This window comes from Quercus robur, chromosome 5 (assembly GCF_932294415.1).
Source record: "Quercus robur chromosome 5, dhQueRobu3.1, whole genome shotgun sequence".
NCBI lineage: Eukaryota > Viridiplantae > Streptophyta > Magnoliopsida > Fagales > Fagaceae > Quercus > Quercus robur.
In genome coordinates this window covers 13,408,242-13,429,779 of record NC_065538.1, presented here as the reverse complement: position 1 = coordinate 13,429,779, position 21,538 = coordinate 13,408,242, and the positions used below count along the sequence as shown (strand labels likewise).

The following is a 21,538-nucleotide window of genomic DNA, read 5'->3' as shown; positions in this document are numbered from 1 at the left end:
TTTGCTGTGCCAAATTCTAAACATTTCGCATTTTTTTTTTTTTTTGGTAAACTGGAATTGAATAAAAAAAACTAAACAGCAAATTAAGGGTCAGGACAGAGCCTGTTTATATGCAACCCATTGGCATCAGCCTCCAAAATACTAAGTAAGTCCACAGGCGGACTGTGAAAAACAATAAAATCACCCTCAATAGAGGTGCCTACTTTAGCTAAATAATCTGCACATCTATTAGCCTCTCTATAAATATGTTTAAAACGTGTTTGGGGAATCTGGGTAATCATGTGCCTGCAATCTTCCATAATAGAAGAGACAATAGTGTTTGAGTAGCCTTGTGAATTAAAGGCATCCACAATGGTTTTCGAATCCAGTTCAATAAGCACAGCTTGGGCTTGGATTTGTAAGCAAAGTTGAAGCCCATCACGGAAAGCCCATAGTTCTGCCAGGAAGTTAGAAGTTTTCCCAATCCTTCTTGCAAAGCCCGTGACCCACTCACCATTGGTATCTCTAATCAAACCTCCTCCTCCAGCTACCCCAAAATTTCCTACAACCGAACCATCTGTGTTCAAAGTTCACCAGCCATACCCCGGTTTTTCCCATTTGACACTCTTCAAAACCAATCTTTTTTTTTTTCTAAAGAATTATTTGCACAAAAATGGTACTCTGAAGCACGGTCAACAATTTCATTTGCCAAGTTTGGATTCTGGTTCTTGTTGTTAAAAAGGAGCTGATTCCTACCTTTCCAAAGTAGCCAAATTCCAAAGAGAAAGACAAGGTTCCAAAGAATCTGACCTGATGTGTGTTGTTGACCCAAGGTAGCATTGGTATTCAACCAGTCATGTAAATTCTGGGTAAAGAAAATGGAATCTGATGTTCACCTCCCTAGCTGATACCAAACACTTTTACTCAAGGGACAGTCACACAAAGCATGTAAAATAGACTCCACTTCACTGTGACAACGAGAACAGTTAGGCTCAATTTGCATTCCTCTTGCCAAAAGGCATTGATTGATCCCTATGCTGTGATGCATACACTTCCACACAAAAGCTTGAATTCTTGGCAAAATTTTCAACTTCCAAATCCAGCTCACTTTAAAAGGAATAACCCTCATGGGCTCAGTGGCTAACCTATAAGCGCTTTTAAGATCAAAGGCACCTTTGGGAGAACACTTCCAGACCAATCTATCTTCCAACCTACTAGAGAGAGGGATGGGAGTGGCTTTAAGCTCACTAATGATTTCCTCCGAGAGTTCCATTTGAATTATAGACCAATTCCAACTACCTGTGTAATCCACCACATCCTTGATTTTCAGCTTGGATGATTCCAGAGTCGAAGGACCATGAATGATGTTTCTTAAGGGACCAAGATTAGACCAATTATCATACCAAAAAGCCATCTTGTTTTCGAATCTCGACAGCCATTTGGTCCCTTTCCTAAAGGTTTCTTCCCCTTTCAACAACCCTTTCCACATTCTTGAGCTAGGAAACTTATCCACATTTCTCAAATTTAGCCTCTGGTGATTGCAGTATTTCGGCCTTAACACCTTCGCCCAAGGAGCCTTGTCCTCCGTATGGAATCTCCAACTTAGCTTGGCCAGGAGTGCTGTATTCCTACCTTTAGTTGTTTGAAGCCCCAAAGCCCCTTCTTTTTTGGGTCTAGTTACCTTATTCCAGCCCACCCAATGCATTTTCCTCTTGTTTTCAACTGAACCCCACAAGAATTCCTATTCACCCTATCAATACCATCCAAAACCTTGTTAGGCAGCAAGTTGCTTTGCATGACATATGCCGGAATTACTGATGAAGAAGCTTGAATCAACACTTTCCTCCCTGCCATGGATAAGAGGCTAGTTTTCCAACCCACAAGCTTGTTCTTCACTCTATCCAACACAAACCCAAAATCCTTATTGTTGTCTCCACAGTGCTTAATGGGAAAACCTAAGTACTTCCCCAAGCACTCCGTCTAATGGGAAACCAAGAATGTCACTAAAGGCTTCCTTATCATCTTGGTCTACATTCGGGGAGAAATAGACCCTAGATTTAGCTTCACTCACTGTTTGCTCGGAGAGATTGCAAAAAGTATCAAGAACCTCCCTTACAGTAATACAATTCTTTGCGTTGGTTTTAGCAAAGAGAACTAAATCATCAGCGAAGAAAAGGTGGGAAAAAGCTGGGCCACTCCTCGAGGCTTTAACCGGACACCAAACTTTAGCCTTGCATTTTTCTTGAATGAGTTGACCCAATAAATCCATACATGAGATAAAAATGTACGGAGATAGAGGGTCTCCTTGCCTTATGCCTCTCGAAAGCCGGAAAGATTCGAGACTCCCCCCATTAAACAACAGAGAGGTCAACACTGATGATATGCAGCTCATAATGAGCTCAGAGAGATTTTCAGGAAAATTATACCTACTCAACATACCCTTAATGAAGCTCCATTCTAGTTTGTCGTATGCCTTCTCTAAATCGATCTTTAGGGCCATATAACCACAATTTCCCCTAGCTTTCCCCATAGTGTGAATTATCTCTTGAACAATGATCGCATCATCCACCCCCCTTCGCCCTGGAACAAGGGCTGCCTGACAAGGAGAGATGAGCTGGTCTAAAAAAGGTCTGATTTTGCCAACTATGATCTTGGAAACTATCTTGTACACAGCATTACAAAGACTTATGGGCCGGTAGTTACCAATACTTTCTGGCCCCTGAATTTTCAGAATGAGAACAATGCTGGTTCTGTTAAGATAATCTGGAATTTTTTTCTCCCTGAAAATCAAATGCACCTCTTCTCTGACCGATCCCCCCACAGTGAGCCAAAACCTCTGAAAGAAACCAGCATGTAGGCCATCAGGACCAGGAGCTTTAAAGGCTTTTAGAGACCAGAGGGCAGTTCTAATTTCCTCATCTGATACCATATGACTTATACTATCCCTCTCTTCGTTAGATAGCTTGGTTTGCCAGTGTTGGTTGTGATTTATTTCCCAGGTTGCTACCTCCTGGGAAGTAATATAAAGCTTCAAAAACCCTTCTCTGATGTGGTTGGCCACTTCCCTTTCCTCAGTCAGCCATTCCCCCACCTCATTCTTAATTACAGTAATATTGTTTCTTTTCCTACGAGCAAGCGTTAAAACATGATAAAAGGAGGTGTTTCTATCCCCTAAAATCATCCAGTTAATTCTGGATTTAAGGGCCCACAAATCCTTTTCTTGCTCTAGGACAACCTCCAACTCCTTCAAAAGTTGATTTTCCAGCAAAACTAATGAGGATGACGGCTGATTGGCCATAGCCCTTTCCACCCCATTAAGTCGATCCATGATTCTCTTTTTTTTGTGAAAGATATTGCCAAAGTGATTCTTGTTCCACATGTTGGCTTGAGTTGCAAAATTATCAATAGCTTCCCTAAGGTTTCTTGGTTGTCTCCATGCCCGATTTACAACAGATGGAAAGGAGGGGTCGGACAGCCAAAAGGATTGGAATTTGAAAGACCTATTCATCTGCATAAGCCTACAGGGGTTGGTTTCCATCAGCACGGGTGGGCTGGAATTCAAGTTTGCTTATGCAGATGACACCATAAATTCAAGTTTGCATTCCAGTGCTCTAACAAATCTTTATTCAACATTTTTGAACTTTGCATTAACGGCAAATCGTCAACTCCAACAGGAAGAGCAACTTTTTGTATCATGCTCCAGCTACAAGTCGTTTATCCTCCTAATTCAGTAAGCTACAGGCATAATTAATAACCTTGAGTCGAAGCCAAATTGCTAATTTATTAAACGGCACATTTTCTTTTTCTTTTTCTTTTTCTTTTGGGGTAAAAACATCATCAAATATTAATATATTATCCAACTAAACAATAAAAAAGGAAAATGAGGGAATTTCTCTGTAGATGTCCCTGCAAGAGCGTAGTTTACTCCATTACAAATTTTTGGAACACAATAAAATTTGAATTTATGGTGTCAATTTTATGATAATTACTTCTTATTATCAATCAAATCAAAACACCAATGAATTTGTTCTTGTTAATAAGTTTCACACTTATATCGCTTATTTACAGCAAAAAAATTTACCAATTAAACTATTTTTTTAAAACCCACTAATACCCACAATTCCTTTCGTCATGTTGAAATGATTCAAACCCAAAATTGCATATAAATAATATTCTGGCCCCATTTACTTGTGGCTAAAAAATATAAGAGCAAACGTTGCTTCTTTTTCCTTTCCTTGTTTTTTATCCTTTTTTTTTGGGGGGGGGGGGGGGGGGGGGGGGGGGGGGGGTGTGTGTTGGTTTGTAGAAAGAGCAAATGCTGCTTCACATATTCGGCTTCAAGTTTTGTGTTTCCCTATTATCGGCGCCCCCAGATACCTTCAACATCCACCGTGGGCTTTTAACCCATTAAAGAAAAAATTTGTCTTCTTCTTTGTCCCCTCCCAGAAAAAGAATTGAACTAACAAGCTACTTTAGCTGATGACCTCAAAAACATTCATCTGACCAAAACTATAAAGCTATTGGCACGCTAGTAATCGAAGTTCCACATTGATCAAATATGAGCTTGGTTATAGGTATGAGTTAGATACTCTCAAAATAAGAAAATATTAAAGATTTGCTTGAATCTTTTTGAACTCTAGGTGCTAAGTAGGGGCTAACGCCCAGGAGATTTTTAGAGAATGCTACACCTTAGGTTCTCTAATAGTATTGACAAATATAATAAAAACAATGTTCTCTTTTTTAATAACAATAAAATTCAACCATGTTGGTCAAATGAAACCACATGGTTGAATTTAACTGGGCAACCTAAGGTATAGCACTAAGAGAACTGTACTTAAATTTTACTCTTTAGAGAAAGTCTCATATATTTAAACCATATTTTTTTGCAGAATGAACAACACTGCATCTCTTAGGTCACACTATTTTGAGTGAAACATGATAACTTGAAACTTTTTTTCTTTGGTCTTAAAATTCAATTATAAAAAAAATAATAATTTAAATCACACCCTCACATTGAAGGTCGGTAACACACATTTTTTAACCAACACCAATGATACAACACAGACAAATCTGTAATTCCTATTCATTTCACAATCCTTGATCTAATAAAATAATCCCTCTGAAATTTAAATTAAAAGGTACCTCATCAATGAGGCTAAAAGACAGAGAAAGATTACTTAGGGAGAACGCGGGCCTTGTACATGCATATATAAGCCATATGCCAATCACCTGTAGCAAAAATAAAAATTAGAATTTCAGCATTGGTAAAGGACATTAATGATGGGGTGGCTGGTAAGTTTATGGCAACAGTAGCATGATTTTCATAAGGACACTTGTATAACAAAACCATTAAAAAAAAAAAAAATGGACATTAGACAATCAAAGGGTAAATAAAATAAAAGCTTCAGGGATAGGTCAGTTATATTGTCATTCTGCACTTGTCTTAAGGCAAGCTAAAATCAAGCAATCATAAAAGTTCAAATTTGACTGCAACTTACCTCCTCCAGACAGTTTTGTGATGTCTTCCTCCCGCTGTGCGATTGGACTGTCATCATCAAACTCAATCCATTTCCCTGCGACCAACAACAGTTGCTCATCAGTTGAAAACTTGTATTTAGACATTGAAAAAGCCTATGACCAAGTGAATTGGGAATGTTTATTTAATAATTGTTTTTATTAGTAACAAAAATTTATTGATCAAAAAGAAAATACCCACGTACACCAGAGGGGTGAAATGTTTATTTAATAAGTTGAATGGATTTGGGGGAAAAAATGAAGGTCTTGAATTCAAACATGCATAACCACAGTGAACTTTTTTGTGATGGTCAATGGTACTCCTTTGGGTTTCTATAGCACCACCAGAGGATTTAGACAAGGTGATCCCCTTTCACTATTGCTTTTAGTTTTATTCTTGTTATAGAGATTTTGAGCAGAATGTAGGTGAGAGGTCTAGGGTAAGGCTACGTATCAAGCTTTTGAGTAGGAAATGAGTCAACTAAGAGCTCATTAATCTCTCATCTTCTGTTTGCTGATGATATAATATCTTTTTCTGAAGCAAATGTTTTAACATTTTCTTTATATATATATAAAGAAAATGGCAAATGGCAATGGTAGGTTTGACGTTCACTCATATTATGTGGCTTTGAAAGGCCTGGGTGATGCATGCTTCCCTTTAGAAAAGCATCTGGTGTTTGAAGCTTTTAAAAAGGGTTGCATTCTCTGTATAGACAACAGCTTGGAGAAAGATTCTTACATGTGATAATCTCATTAAGAGAGGAATTATCTAGTACATTGGTATTGCATTTGTAGATGCAGTGGGGGGGGGAGACAGGATTATTTTTTGTTGCCTTGCAACATTGCATGTTTCATGCACCTATATTTTGTGTGTTTTCAGTTCAGTGGGCTTTGCTGAGCAGGGCTCTTGATCATTTGTCTACTTGGAGAGATTAGTTTGATAAATAGTCTTATTGTATTTGGAATCGAGCCTGCTTATGCATGTCGTGGACATTGTGAAGAGAGAAGAATCATCATACTTCTGAAGATATGGAAGGCTTAGTGGTTTGTATGAAGTAGTTTTCACTATATCATTGTTTTTTTAATAGTTAGACATGCAACCAGTGGCATTTTGAACCTACAACCTAGCTTCCACCTTGATTTTACAAGAGGAAGTGCCATTTGAGGTAGGAGCTCATAGGCATTTTCACTAGATCATTGTTTGAATGGTCTAGTGTTCTAGATCCTAATAATATATTTTCTATGTTCTAGACCCTAATAATTCTTTTTCTATTGTAGATTTCAGTGAATCTCTTTCGTTTCAATTGATGTTCACATTTTTTGTAGTTCTTTAAGTTGTCATATGTATACATCCTAACAGCCTATGTTCACTCTTTCTATTGTAGATTTCATCGATTCTCTTTCGTTTCGATTGTAGTTCACATTTTTGTAATTCTTTAGGTTATCTTATGTAGACATCCTAACATCCTATGCACATGAGGTAGTAAGTACATGGAAGTAAGTACTAAATAGTCAAGTCTAGAGAACTGACCACTTTCTTGCTTGACCCAAGCAACATAATGTCCTGAATCAGCACTCCTACCCTTGTGGGTCAGCACAGCAACCAAATCATAAATTCCAGTCATTTGTGTTCCGCTATCGGATGGAACACCTGCATTATAGTATCAGTCAAACAGTGAAAAGGAAGGACCACATGCACTGGACTTCCAAAAACTCACATGAAATCTACAGTAGACTCCCTAATTTCAGCTAACATGGACATTTTAGGTTGATACCTTCTTCAGACGTAGCTATAGATGGTTCACCACTTCTATTTGATGATCCCTGTGTGCAAAGAAGAGACATGAGATAATTTTGTAACGAGAAAGAGATACATGTTTGTGTGTTTGTATGGATAGGTTGTGTAGTCACCTCTGCATCAGACATCTTGACATCATTGTCTTTAGAACCAGAGCTCTTTTCGCTAGCTTTCAAACCAAGCTTTTTACCTTCCTCGTCCCTTAGGATCTAAATTTTAAAAAATATACATGAAAATGTCCAACACAACAAAGCAATCAAATATTTTTGAAATGGAGATGTAACTTTAAAGTTCATCAAAGCCAAAGGCAAGCAAAAACCTTGCGAGGAGCTTCCAATTTTTTGCGGAGATCATCCGAACACAGATCATAAATATCCAACTCCAAAGGATAATCCACTTTCTGAAATAAGTGAACAAATTTTAAGAAACATTAACACTGTAAAACTTCTCACAAAGATAAAGAGCAGTGAATGCTAATGAAAGAAGGCAAGACACAGCATGTACTGTGTACTCTCATATTTGACCCCCACAAGGTAATCATCTCAAAGAATGTTTTGTTAAATTTCCACAATGATATGAAAGTGACAAATTCAACTTCTGTAGTGCAACATATAATGAAAGAAGGAAACTGCAATTACCCGCAAAATTTTGGCCTTCTGATTTGACTCCCTCTTCCAGAAAAAACGCACAAACTGAACAGTCAGGTACCTTGGGAAAAAATCAAAGTTACATCAGCAGCATGAATTTAGATAAACCAACACCAAAAAAAAAAAAAAAAAAAAAGGGTAGAGAAACACCCTACAGCTTAAGTCATCCATTAAATAGGAAGATCCTTAAGGTTGGATCCTATGAGGCCACATGGTGGAACTTTTCATGCTATAAAGGGCAAAAAAAGAATAATTCATAAAAATCAGAAGAAGCAAGTTGTACCTTGGCAGGCCATTGATATGAGACTCTTTCAAGTAAATTGCACTACGCCCCAAGGAAGGGGAAGCCTTTTCCAATTCTGATTTTAAAGCCTACACAAACAAGTGAAATCATAAGCTTATCCAATGCTGTAGTTTTGAAAGGACATTTTCATTGTTAGAATAACCAATTGAGAAACTCTTTTTTTTCCCTTTGAAAATCTATAAAAGAAATATGAAAATGTCAGATTTGAATAACATGGTGTAAGTTTAATATTACAAACTTCACAGCTAGAAAATTATTCTTGTCATAGAAAAGCAGATGCAAACAAAATACTAGAGATTAATTGGTTAAGTTAGTAACACGCAAATAGGTACCATGACATGTTACAAATTCAGGGATTATAAACCATCACCTGAACCACCCATCGCCTCAAACTTATGAGGGCTGAAAATGCCAATTGGTACAAAGGCCATTGTTATTAGGAAATGCTAGTCAAAATGCACAAACAATAACAACATTGATGTTGAAAGAAAACATAAGAAGCATGTAATCCTTAATCAGATATTTGTTCTGCCCTTACACCCCAAAAGAGAGAGAGAGAGAGAGAGAACATAACGTCTTCACAACTGGATGATACTACTTACATGCTTTAGTCCTTCGTGCAAATGGTTCACCTCTTGTGATATGTGGCATTTAAGTGAATAAACCGATTCTGTCTCTGAGCTTTCTTCACCACTTTCTTGACAATGCACCCTGGCCCCACCAGCACAAATTACATATTCATACAAAATAATTATCAAACTTTTCAAGCTTACTAAAACTGAACAGAAGAACAACACAAAGTCCATGGATCATAAAATGATGCCTATACCATTAATGTATTTACTAGCTATGGTCGTCAATAAGCCAATCATGCATCAAGCAAGCAAGAATCTTGACTTACATGCAAACAACAACATACAAAAATCTTCACTTACATGCAAACAAACAACAACATACAAAACCTTACTACCAAAATTTTGGGATTGGTTATGAATTCTCGATAGAATAGTTAGGGTCAGCCATATGTATTCTTTTCCTCCATTCTATTCTATCTCAAAGTCATACTCTTTGTTATCCCTTAATTGACATGTCACTTTTTAATACTTCTACTACTGTGATTTTTGGTCTTTCTCTACCTTTTTCGTTCCCTCAACTTGGACCAACTCACTCTTTCATACTAGCGTTAGTCATCTCCTCTAAACCATCTTAAGCGACCCTCCCTCATATTTTCATCAATAGGGGCTACCCCTATCTTGAAGTGAACTTCATCATTTCGAATCCTATTTTTCCAATGTATTTCCACTAGCACAACACTCCTCCTGATGTGCTTCTCCACTTCATCCACCATGCTTTTATCATATGATTCACATCCTCTTCGATCTCTCTATATTTTATGAATTATTAATCCAAGATATCAAAAATTGTCACTCTTTGGCATCTCCTGACCATCAAGTCTTACCACCCTTCCAATTGCTACGGATCTATGGTCTATGGTTTTGGGTTTATTTGGAGTAAGTTGGGTTATGCCAAAGTCTATTGTTGAGCTTAGCATGCTGGCAAGGTCCTCATCATCAATATGGCCATATATGGATTGTTGTTCTCCATTGTTTGATGTGGTATCTTTGGAGGGAAAGATATAGCAAGTGCTTTGAAGATAATGAGAGAACTATGCCAGATCTCAAGTTATTCTTTTTAAGAACCTTATTGGACTAGTTAGCATTGAGAAACCAATCTTTCTTTCCAATTCTTGATTTACTTGATTTACGTAACTTCTGTATTTGATTGTATATCCCTGTATACTCCCAGTGTATTTAAGTGTCTCTTTCTTTGATATCAATAAATCCTTATTACTTATCAAAAGTCTTACCACCCCTTTGTTTTTTGTTTTTTTTTCTACTTTTACTAAACTTACATTTCATGTACTCTGTTTTAGTCCTACTCAATCAAAAGCCTTTAGAATCTAATGCTTCTTGCCAAATTTCTAACTTCGCATTAGCACCACTTCTAATTTCATCCACTAAAACTATATCATCTACAAAAAAATACAGGACTTCCTCTTGGATCAATTTAGTGAACTCATCCATCATTAGTACAAAGAAATATGGACTTAATGCTGATCCTTGATACAAACCTATAGTGATAGGAAACTTGCTTGTGATTCCGCCACTTGCTCTCTCACTAGTTACAACTTTGTCTTACATATCCATAATCAACTTTATATACTTTAGGAGAACTCCTTTCTTTTCCAAAACCCATCAAATAACCTCTCTAGGGACCCTATCATATGCTTTTTCTAGATCATGAAGATCTTTACGAGCCTCTCTATATTTCCATCAAACATCTAAGTAAGAAAACAACTTCCATGATAGATCATCCTAGCATGAACCAAAATGATTCTTTGATATTGTTGTTTCACGTCTTAACCTATTTTCAATCACTCTTTCCAAAGTGTCATAGTGCTGTTCATATGTGGACAACAGTAATCTCCACCCACTAGGAATTTTGTTAGCACTTAAGATCTTATTGAAAAAGTTTTTCAACCAGCATACACCCACCTCGCCAAAGCACTTCCAAACTTCATTGGGGATTTCATCTGGTCCTAGGGCTTTTCCCATTTTCATCCTCCTTAATGCATCCTTTACCTCCGTCATCCTAATTCTTCGAACGAATCTACAGTCTCTATCCTCCATTGGGTTACCCAAATCGCTCCAATCTTCATATCATTTCCATTAAAAACTTTGTGAAAAGAATTTTTCCATCTCTCCTTAATCTGCTTTCTTTGACTAACACTCTTTGATCTTCATCTTTACTCTCATGCAAACAAAGTAAAGAATTAAAACAATAGACAAAATGATCACAAGATGACGGATATTCTCTTTTACTGGCAGAAGCACTACATAAGACTCTGAATTGATCAGATCAAAGATCCAAATCAAATCTGAATTTGAGCTGGTTGAGATTCAGTCACCATCCTGAATACACCAGATAGATAAAACTCAAATCCAACTATTAAGATTTGACTATAGTCAGAGAGTTGCTAAATACACAGGCCTTCACCAATATGAAACGTGTTTTCCAAGGGAAAATTCACAAAATTGAAGCAGGTCTGTAATGGTATGTCAAAAAGGAAGTGCCAATAAGGAATGAAAACAGGAAAAGATGAGATGTATACAATGAAGCACATCTTGACTTTACACGCATCCAAACACTCAGTGTCTTCTCTAATTAATTAACAATGGAAGGACAAACCATGTAATTCCACATATAAAATTAATAATAATTAAAATAAGACTACTACTTCAAACCAGTGTTAATTATGAAATAATGAAAAACATAACTACCTGCTAACAAGCTCGATGCCAAAGAGAGCCTTCATGGCGTCAGGATTTTCACTGCAAGTGAATGTCATTTATGATGACGTTAAACTACTGAAAAATAAAACAGAAATAAGCAAGGAAATAAATGCTCACGAAACAGAAGAGGATCAGAGTGCTAAGGAAGAAACTGCTCAGTGGTAGTTCTAACTGAAAATAACTATAAAATAATTTTAGAGGAGGGTGTGCACTGGAAGTTTGTATACATAATAATCTATAGTAGACTTTTTTGTAGGTAATATCAGTTCTGAGACATACCCATGGGCCTACATAGTAGTACTTACATGCTACCAGGTAAAAAGAAGAATACCTAGAACCAGTTGAACTAAGAGATTGAGAGAGTGTATATAAAAGTTGAGTCCAACATTCTTCAGCATCCTGTTACATGTTTAAAATTTAAAAGATCAACTTACTACCAGATCAAATCAGTAACACTGTTTTACAATTAGATGAAAGTAATTCAAGACCTGTTGCATGAAGACACCATTATGCAGCTGGCCAAATTGAGGATATTTTTTACGCAAAACCTGCAAACATAATAAACAAACGAACATGATATGTCTCCCTCCAGTACCAGTATAAAATATGCTGTAGCAACCAATCATTGAGATTTAGTTTGCCAAAAGTAGTTTTTGTGAAGAAGCCCAGCTTTGCTGATTTTGGTGAACATCAAAAACCACCAAAGTAAACCTAAATGGTCATTTAAGTAATTCATGAACTCGTAAATCTCAGATGGAAGACAAATTCAATACAAATTTACTATTATTGTTAAATGAGCAATGGTTTAGACTATAGCAATAGAATAGTACAAAGCAAGCATGGACTGAGACAATTTTAGAACCTATAGAACAAGAATTTATATCACGTGAAAAATCAAGGAAATCATCCTTCTTCATTTTGAATCCAAGCATTAACTAAATTTTTCGGTGGACAAAGTGCCATCTTCTTAAGGATGAAGACTTGGGCTCAGATATATAGCAGTGAATGTATGTGCTACCTTTATGTTTTTAATAAAAATATGCCATTCAAAATATTTCTGATTAATGCTAAAGATTTTTCTGCAAAATCCCATGACACTACACCCAAGGATTATTGTATTCTAACAAGTAACCTCAATTTGTAAAGGAGATAAAACAGGTGCAACATTAAATGGAAGAGTTAAATCAGAGAACAAACCATCCAAAATTGCATTGGAGCCACAGGCTTGACACTTTTATCAAGCTCATTAAATAAATCACGTGTCGCTATTGTCAACATATGAGAAGTCTGATCCACATCGTTGCTTCTTCCAGAATGTGAATACCTAATGAAAGTTTACAAACTGATACATCTTAGTAGCAAAAGAGGGCATGCACACTAACCATAAAAACAACAATCACAAAACAAATTCTGAAACAATTAAAGTTGATTAACTGAAGAAGAGAACTCACTGGATCAAAGCTGACTTCAACTCTGGAACAGAATGCAGACATTGTACTGTGGAGTTCATGTAACAGGTGTTTCCCAAATTAAATAGACCAGCACTGTGACCCTGGAAACAGAAACGACATGGGCTGGATCAAACCATAAGACACTGGAAAATAATATCTTGATTTTAAAACTAAAGAACAAAAAAAAAAAAAAAAAAATTCATAGGTAAATACATGACTCACAGAGTCACACTCACACAGGATTGAACCTGAGACCTCACCGTAAAATGTGAGTGGGCCAGAGGATGTGCCATAATAGGCACCATGTGTAATGATTTTTAAGCTGAATAGGACAAGCTCAGCCTAAATTAAGCATCACTATATCCTTCTATATTATGTAGGGACTTTTTTTTTTTTTTAATAGGTAACGAAAAATTTTACTAAGAAAAAAAATAGCCAACCCGATTTCATTGGGATGTACTATGGGGGCAAAAATCAAGAAACAAAATTACAATGATCAAGTAAAATAGGAAGGGGAAAAAAAAAAGAAAAATGCAATAGAGCCACACTCCATACAAGGAGAGTATGTAAGAAAAATGACTTAATCTCTAGCAAGGACCGCTCACATCCCTCAAAGCATCTAGCATTTATTTCACTCCAAGTACACCACATCAAGCAATGCGGCACAAGTCTCCAAAAATCTATATTACGATGCCTCCCAAACAACTCAATTACCTTATGAGGCATAACCCAATGAAGTCCAAACAAACAAAACACCAAAGACCACAGCTCAAATGCTACGGGGCAATGAAGCAGAAGATGATGCACCGACTCCCCACACCTCTTAAACATGTAACACCAATCAAGAACAATAATACGCCTTTTGCGAAGGTTATCAGTTGTAAGAACCTTACCTAAAGAAGCTGACCATGGAAAGAAAGCCACCCTTGGAGGCACCTTCGATTGCCACACCAACCTCCAAGGGAAAGAAAGAGTAGGAGGGTAAAAAGAGAGCTAAAATCCTTTAACCTCAAAAGCTCTACTTCTTGCTGGCTTCCAACAAACCTTGTCAGGGCCAACCCCCCGCACTTAAGAAGGGTAAACAATGACCATAAAATGATCAAAGGAGTCTTCCTCCCAATCCTGTGGTGAACGACAAAACTAAAAATTCCAATGAATACTCCCACCAAACCAACACATAACCTCCGCCACTAAAGAGTCCTTTGCCCTACTCAGACAGTAAAGTTCTGGAAAAGCCTCTTTGATAGTAGTACCTTCACCCACATCATACTATAGTAGTTTAGAGAAGTTCAACCAGCCACTTCTAATAAACCTCCAAAGGCTAACACCATATGCACTGGTCACCTTTTTTGTGCACCAACCACCCCAAACATTCCCATATTTCGCCTCAATAACCCTCCTCCATAACTCATCTGTCTCTAAACCATACCTCCACAACCACTTGCCCAACAAGGCAGAGTTAGAACTCCTCAATCGTCTAATACCTAGCCCCCCAACCTGCATTGGCTTGCAAACCTTAGCCCATTTCACCAGCTGTAATTTAGAATCACCACTAATACCACTCCAAAGAAAATCTCTCTGTAATTTCTCCATGTAGGGACATATTATCAAGGGAAAAAACACCTTAATACTCTATTTTGTTTGATCCCATGAATTCAATTCATTTCTTGAGTCAGAACACTCTATGCTGGACTTGGATGTGTATTTTCTTATGTTCCTTGTATGTTTGGATGTCCATGATGAGTGGTCTTTCTTTTTCTTTGATGGTATAGTTCTTAGATATGTGTTCCTTTTGTTGAGGGCACTAGCCTCATGTAGTACATTGCTTGTGTACTTGGGTGTCAGCTTGTAATTTATATTTTCATATAAAGACTAAAGTTTTCATTACTTATCAAAATTTTGAAGAGAAGATCGCCTAAAATAATTAACTAAAAATTAATATTAGATTTCAATTAACCTTTTTTCCTTTTGGTCACCGATCCACAATATTCATGATTTTTTTTTTTTTTTGATAAGTAAAAAAGATTCATTGATATCAAAGAGAGAGAGACACCCAAGTACACAGGGAGATCCACAATATTCATGATTGAAAGCTATCATTAACAATACAAATAAATTTTACAATTTAAAATCATGTTTAATTTTCTTTTCCTGACTGATGTACAAAAGGAATGCAATGGTATATTATTCTGAAGTCCTAACTGGCATGAGGCTGAAGCATATGGTGATTATAGAATGAGATCAAACAACAAAAAACTTATCCATTTACACAATGGCACTGCTGTAACAGCTCAAATATATTTAAATATTCAACTTCTTAATAATACATGTGCAGACTTTCTATTACTTATTAAAAAAAACATGCAGAATTTAGAACCATAGAGTCATGAACTGTACCAAAGCAACCACTTGCTCTTCCTCTGGAAGATCTTCCATAAAAACAGGGCCCTTCTCTGGAGCTTTAATGATCTCATCTGCAGTTCCCATCATCATTAATTTTTGGCCCTAGAAAAAATAAATGCAGTGCACCACATAAGAACAAAATATAGATGTAGAATTAAAATCTGTAACAAAGTCATCATGAAAGTAAAAGCACCTGTTTTACTCCTAATGTCGACCAATCTGCATCATCCTGCATTATCCAAATAAGAAACTTAGATTGAGAATTTAAAAGCTGCTTTTATTATGTTGCTAATGAGCTCTAGCTTAATGTCACCTCCTCCTTTTATAAGATCAAGGCTGAACAGGTCATGCGTTAAAGTCTCAGCAAGTGTGTGTCTGACTTACAAATAAATAAAATAAAAAAACTATTTTACTGAAAATTTCAATCATGCGTGAAAAGCAATTTATTACAGATTTACCGTATGATGCACTATATTTGAACAAATCAAGATATGGATCAATTTTAAGCAACATCTACAAAGGCATCTACTTACCTTCAGTAAACCACCCTTAACCATAATCTTCTGCCTTTCAGGAGGAACCCCAGTTAGATCATACAACTGGCACTTGAAGACATAGGCAGGCTGGCTAGTATCAATTTCCACAGCTTGAAATAACTCTTTTTGCCATTTTACACTCACTATAAAGAGAAACATTGCAATTGTCAAAAATGTTGGAAAGAAAGAAGAAGCAAAAATTAAATCAAACTTCAACCCTCAACTTCCTAATCCAAGTGATCAATACTTATTCACTATTTAGAAAACAAGGTGTTAGGCTAACAACTATAGTTTTCCAAATATGAATCATATCATGAATCGATTTTTCATTTTGTTGTGTCATGTATTGTAATATAGACAAACACATCATAAAATTTATTATACAAAATTAGATGTACATATACAAAAGGTAAATTTATTATAAATTAGGAACACATTCATCTAATGACTAATTTAATTATCAGTTACGCAATAATATTTAACAAGGCTAACAAAATAAATCAAATTAAGATATATTTATTGATAATTCAATAGTTACAGTGGGAGTGGAAAAATTTGAACCCTAGATGTCTCAGTTAAAAACACCATGAGGTACCAGTTTGGCTACAAGGCTCTTGGCAAATTAAAATATATTTATAACATAATAACATCCACATTAAAATTGGTCAAACTCAAAAGTGACGATCCATGATATATAAGCTAAAATAATTTTTTTCTCATCATCTTGCCTAAACAATTTCATCTTCATGCTTAAAGTCAATGTTATCATCATCTTGCAAAATCATTCATCATTGAAATCTTCTTCTAGTCCATCTTTGTCATCTCCGACATTTACTATCTTGGCTTATTCTTTTATTTCAATAACTTTTTTTTATATCTCTTCTTGGCATTTAAGATTCTTGGACTTATATCAATAATAACAAAAACAAAAAGAATTCATATTGTCATTTATAGAAAAGAAGTTTCAGAAATGTGAAATTGAAGTGTCAAGTGTGCCGGTCCAAGATTTGTAAAAGAGAGAGAGGGGAAAACAAATTAAGGATATATTATTTTATTGTTTTCATTCAAGCAGCCCAGTAATTTTGTGTTTCAAAAACTTGTTGGACTTGAGTTGAAACACATTTAACAAAAAACCCAATTTAAACCCACATGGATGTGTATTGTTGGATACATATAATTCATACGATACACATCTATGTATCATTTGATATATGAGCATGGTGAATACGTACCTACAATATGATACATATATTGTACAATACTAACTAACAAGTAACAACTACAAATATGGTAGTCCTAAAAGCATTTCAACACCAACTAGTTGCTTAGAGCACACAAACTAATGCTACCCCTATACATGAACTTTTGAACCCAACCACCTAAACAAGTGAGTTGGGGCCTTTACAGTTAATACGGAAAGAATTTTCCATTGTAGTCTAGTTGATTTCAGTTGCTTTGCCTCCATAACAACCCCAGATTAAGATCATTGTTAGAACTTCTGACTACCTTGGAATTTGAACCCGGCGCAAATAATGAGCTTACTAAAACTAGTTTCTTCTCACTACTAGACAACAGTTCAAATCTTCAACATTCACCACAGCACCGAGGTGCCACAAACACGTTTATTACCCAAATCCTAAACGACCCACATAACAAATCAACAAGTTGCTACAAACCCAAATCCAAAAATCTCCACAAATGAAGCTCAAACTATTTACACACAAAAAATCAACATTAACAAACAAAATGCTCAAAACCCATGTCATAAATCTACAATTCAAAGAATACCCAAATCGCAAAACTCAATAAAAACCCATTAATCAATCTCTAGTTGTACCATGAACATAACATTAGCGAGCAAAAAAAGCTTCAAAAACTGTAGTGGTAAATTCAAATGAAAGCAGATTGAGAATCGAGCTCGAGAGAGAGTCACTGACCTGTAATCATGGCTGAGAAGCTTCGAGTCTTGAAAAGATCGAGAGATTGAGAGGGTTCGGATTTTCTGAAGTGCTTAGCTTGATGGAGGGGCAAGTAACAACGTGTTTCTGTGGCTTTCTACTTTGTGTTTTTATAGAGGACAAGCCGACCCGACCCGTTTTTTTATCTTGGTGCTATTGCGGTTCGAAATCGGGTTTATGGGCCGATTTCTGTGCCCCGAAAACTTATCCAATTTATTGCTGTTTGTATTTTTGCAAGTTACAAATTACACTTCTAGTTATTTGGATTTTATACCTGAAGTTTTAAAATTTGGATTTTACTTTAAAGTTTTTGGGTTTTTTGATATTATATCCTAATATTTTAGATTTTAAATTTTACCTCTTAAAATTTTGGGTATTTAGAATTTTACACTTTGAAGTTTCGAAGTGTTTGGATTTTATACCCCAAATTCTAAAACTTTAAGGTTTAAAATCCAAAAACACTCCCAAAATTTAGGAAGTAAAATTCAAACACCCCTAAAATTTAGGAGGTAAAATCCAAATTATGAAACGTTGGGGTGTAAAATTCAAACACCCCAAAACTTGAAGAGATAAAATCCAAATTCTAAAATCCCAAGGTATAAAATCCAAACAACTTCAAACTTTAAGGGTGAAATTTGCAATTTGCTCTTTATATTTTGTAAACATTCTCTTCTATTCAAAATTTAGTTTTGGAATTTAAAATATGACAAATTATTTAAGCCTATGTTAATTCACAAGATTCACAACCATAATTTCATTCAAAATTTTTAAATCTTGTGGTTTTTTTTTTAAAAAAAAACTATAAGATTTAATTTGAACTTTTGAAACTATAGAGTTCTATATTTGTTACTTTTTTATAAAACCCCATAGTTTAAGTGTTACTCTTTTTGTGACTAATGTGTTACTTTTTGAAATTAAAAGATTTTAATTTGTTATACCCCTAAAATATAAGGTTTAAAATGTAATCCCTCGTTTTTTTTTTTTCTCTATTAATATAAAAATCAGAATTTTTAACTTAAGATTTATGAATTTAGGTTTATAGTCGTATTTAACTAGCTTGAAAACTTGTTTAATTGACTACTATTTGTATTTTGTAAAAGTTCTTCTATTCGAAATTTATTTTAAAATTTTAAAATATGACAAATTTTTTCAATCTATGTTAAATCACAACTATAGATTCATTCATTTTTAAATCTTGTGGTTTAATTTATTTTATTTTTTTACTATAAGATTTAATTTGAACTTTTGAAATTATAGAGTTTTTTTGGGGTTTTTTTAACCACATAGTTTAATTTTGAACTTTTTGTAATTATAAGATTAGTTTGTATACTTTCTCAAAAAAAAAAAAAAAAAAAAAAAAAAGATTAGTTTGTATACCCCTAAATTATAAGGGTTAAAACGTAATTCTCCTTTATAATTTTTTCCATGTTCTCTATCAATGTAAAAATCGTAACGTTTAATTTATGAGGTATGAATGTACTAATTTTACACCAAATTTTGTGTTTTAAATTAGCTACAAATTTTATTTTGACATAGTTCTGGGTTATATTTGTTAATAAAATATATGAGTTTATTCATTATTAAATAAGTACCAATCAGGGGCGGTGCTGCATTATTAGTTTAAATTATATATATTAAAAAAAAATTGTTAGTTTAATACTATAATTTTTTCTTAAAAATATTTTTGCATACCCTGACTTAAATTTTACACACCTTTATTGTAAGTATTTCTAACTCTAAAAATAAAGAATAAGTGTTTGTGAATTGTAAGTGTCACTATTTTTTATAAATTTATATTATGTGTGTGAGTGTGTCTAATATTGATTGTGTGCATTATTTTTTGTTATAATGTTATTTGTGTGAATTATGATGTGTGTGGATGTTTGTGTGTACAATATAAATATAATATAAATTTATATAATTTAATAATTAGGAAATAGAGATGGTTTGTTACATGTGTGTGTATTGTTATCATGTTATAATAACTTTTTGTTATAAAATTAGTAAAATTTAAGAAAAAATATCGTAAAGTTAGTGATTGTCCAAGCATTTGATTGGTTAAGTAGACACTAGTGTATAATTTTATGTATAAATGAGTGTGATTGTGTGCGTCAATAATTAATACAAAACCAATGGGTTTAGTTTAGTCATTTAGTTTAAAATATTTTTATAAAAACTGTGGGGCCCAATAATTTGTGGTCCTGGCCCATTTATTCATTGGGGCCCAAGGCCCGAGCCGAAGAAGGTTATAGCCCAGGCCCGGTAATACAAGTACAAAATAGTCTTGGGACACCGTCGAGGATGATTCAGTCCTCGACATGTCTGAGGTCTCACTGGAAGGAAGGGCAAAAACGGTATAGGAGCAGCTTGAAAAAAATCTAAAATATCTAGGTCAATAGAGAAGGATACGTTGGAAAGTATAACGACCAAGGAAAGCTGCTCTTACTGCCATTCAATACTCTGCACCTGACAGAGCCATACTCTCCAGCTTTTACAACCACCCCCAACCACTCTGGATATGGGCTGATGGGACAAGTATCAGTCTTGGAAAAGTCGATCCTACACGTAGATGAAGGATAAGGAACACATGCTAGTATAAAAGGAAAAATAAGCAATCCAGAGCAGAGGCTGGGAAAAATGGCCAAAAACCAGAGCCACCCAGCCCGCCTTCCGGAGAAAGACTCCTAGGGCGAACGCGATTTAACTATGTATGAACACCACGAAAAACTCACTGTTTTGTGACCAAGGCCTAGCTTTTCAAACCCACGCTCTATAAGTGATATTGTTTGAGCCTTTTTACGTGCGAACCCAACACTGTTATGGGTCGTTACAAATCGTGTCCTTACAAAAACAATAACAAATAGATAATAAAAACTGCATAAAAATAAAAATGTTAGATAAACTTAATAAAATAAAATAATTGCAGGCTCATACCTACCCACATTGGTAATAGATACTCATAATTCAAAATTTGAATACTTGTAGAAGGAAATTGTAAAACTTCATTTTTTTTTTTTTAGTCGGTAACTCGATATATTCAAGTTTTTTTTTTATTAAATTTTTTTAATGAACCCCCTAAACAAAATTCTTGGAGCTGCCACTGGTACCAATACATGTATTGAAATCAATATTTAAAAATGTCTGATGTTTTAAGTTTAAGTTTTCAGCCCAATAGGTTCTTCCATTAGGAAGAGTATAAAACTATTGAAATTTGGAAGAACATAAAGTGAGATTCTATAAAAAGCAGTTTGGTAATTCAGTTGGGATTGGAAAATACTAGTACATGTAAATTAATAATTTATCTATTGTGTGAGCAAGAGAACACCTTTGGCTATGTTTGGGGGTTTAGGGCTGTGAGTTTTTTTATTGTGAGTTTGTTATTTAGTAATGAGAGTTTGATTTTTTGTGTAATGGGATTTGGGTTTGTTCGTGTTTGTGTTTGTGTTTGTGTTTGTGTTTGTGTTTGTAATAGACTTGGAGTGCTTGTGAGTAATAGTTTGTAAAAGCATGTTAGTTTGTTTGTGATGTTTGGTTTAGAATAAAAATAATGTCAATCAAGAAATTCTTAAATTGACAATGTTTAGAATAATTGTAA

General features: G+C 35.0%; 1 protein-coding gene across 1 annotated transcript; it reads right to left on the bottom strand.

Moving 5' to 3' along the window:
* Positions 1-4,918: 4,918 nt before the first annotated feature.
* On the bottom strand, positions 4,919-18,065 carry LOC126725204 (ubiquitin carboxyl-terminal hydrolase 7-like). Its single transcript, XM_050429780.1, has 18 exons — positions 17,923-18,065; positions 15,983-16,128; positions 15,643-15,678; positions 15,444-15,551; positions 13,047-13,147; positions 12,793-12,919; positions 12,084-12,143; positions 11,927-11,994; positions 11,584-11,634; positions 8,845-8,953; positions 8,222-8,310; positions 7,930-7,999; positions 7,611-7,691; positions 7,405-7,500; positions 7,269-7,317; positions 7,025-7,144; positions 5,478-5,552; positions 4,919-5,208 (listed from the first exon to the last, which is right to left on the bottom strand). Exons 1-18 carry the CDS (start codon positions 17,930-17,932, stop codon positions 5,153-5,155), a joined length of 1,452 nt encoding a protein of 483 aa, XP_050285737.1. The 5' UTR covers positions 17,933-18,065; the 3' UTR covers positions 4,919-5,152.
* Between the last annotated feature and the right edge of the window lie 3,473 nt (positions 18,066-21,538).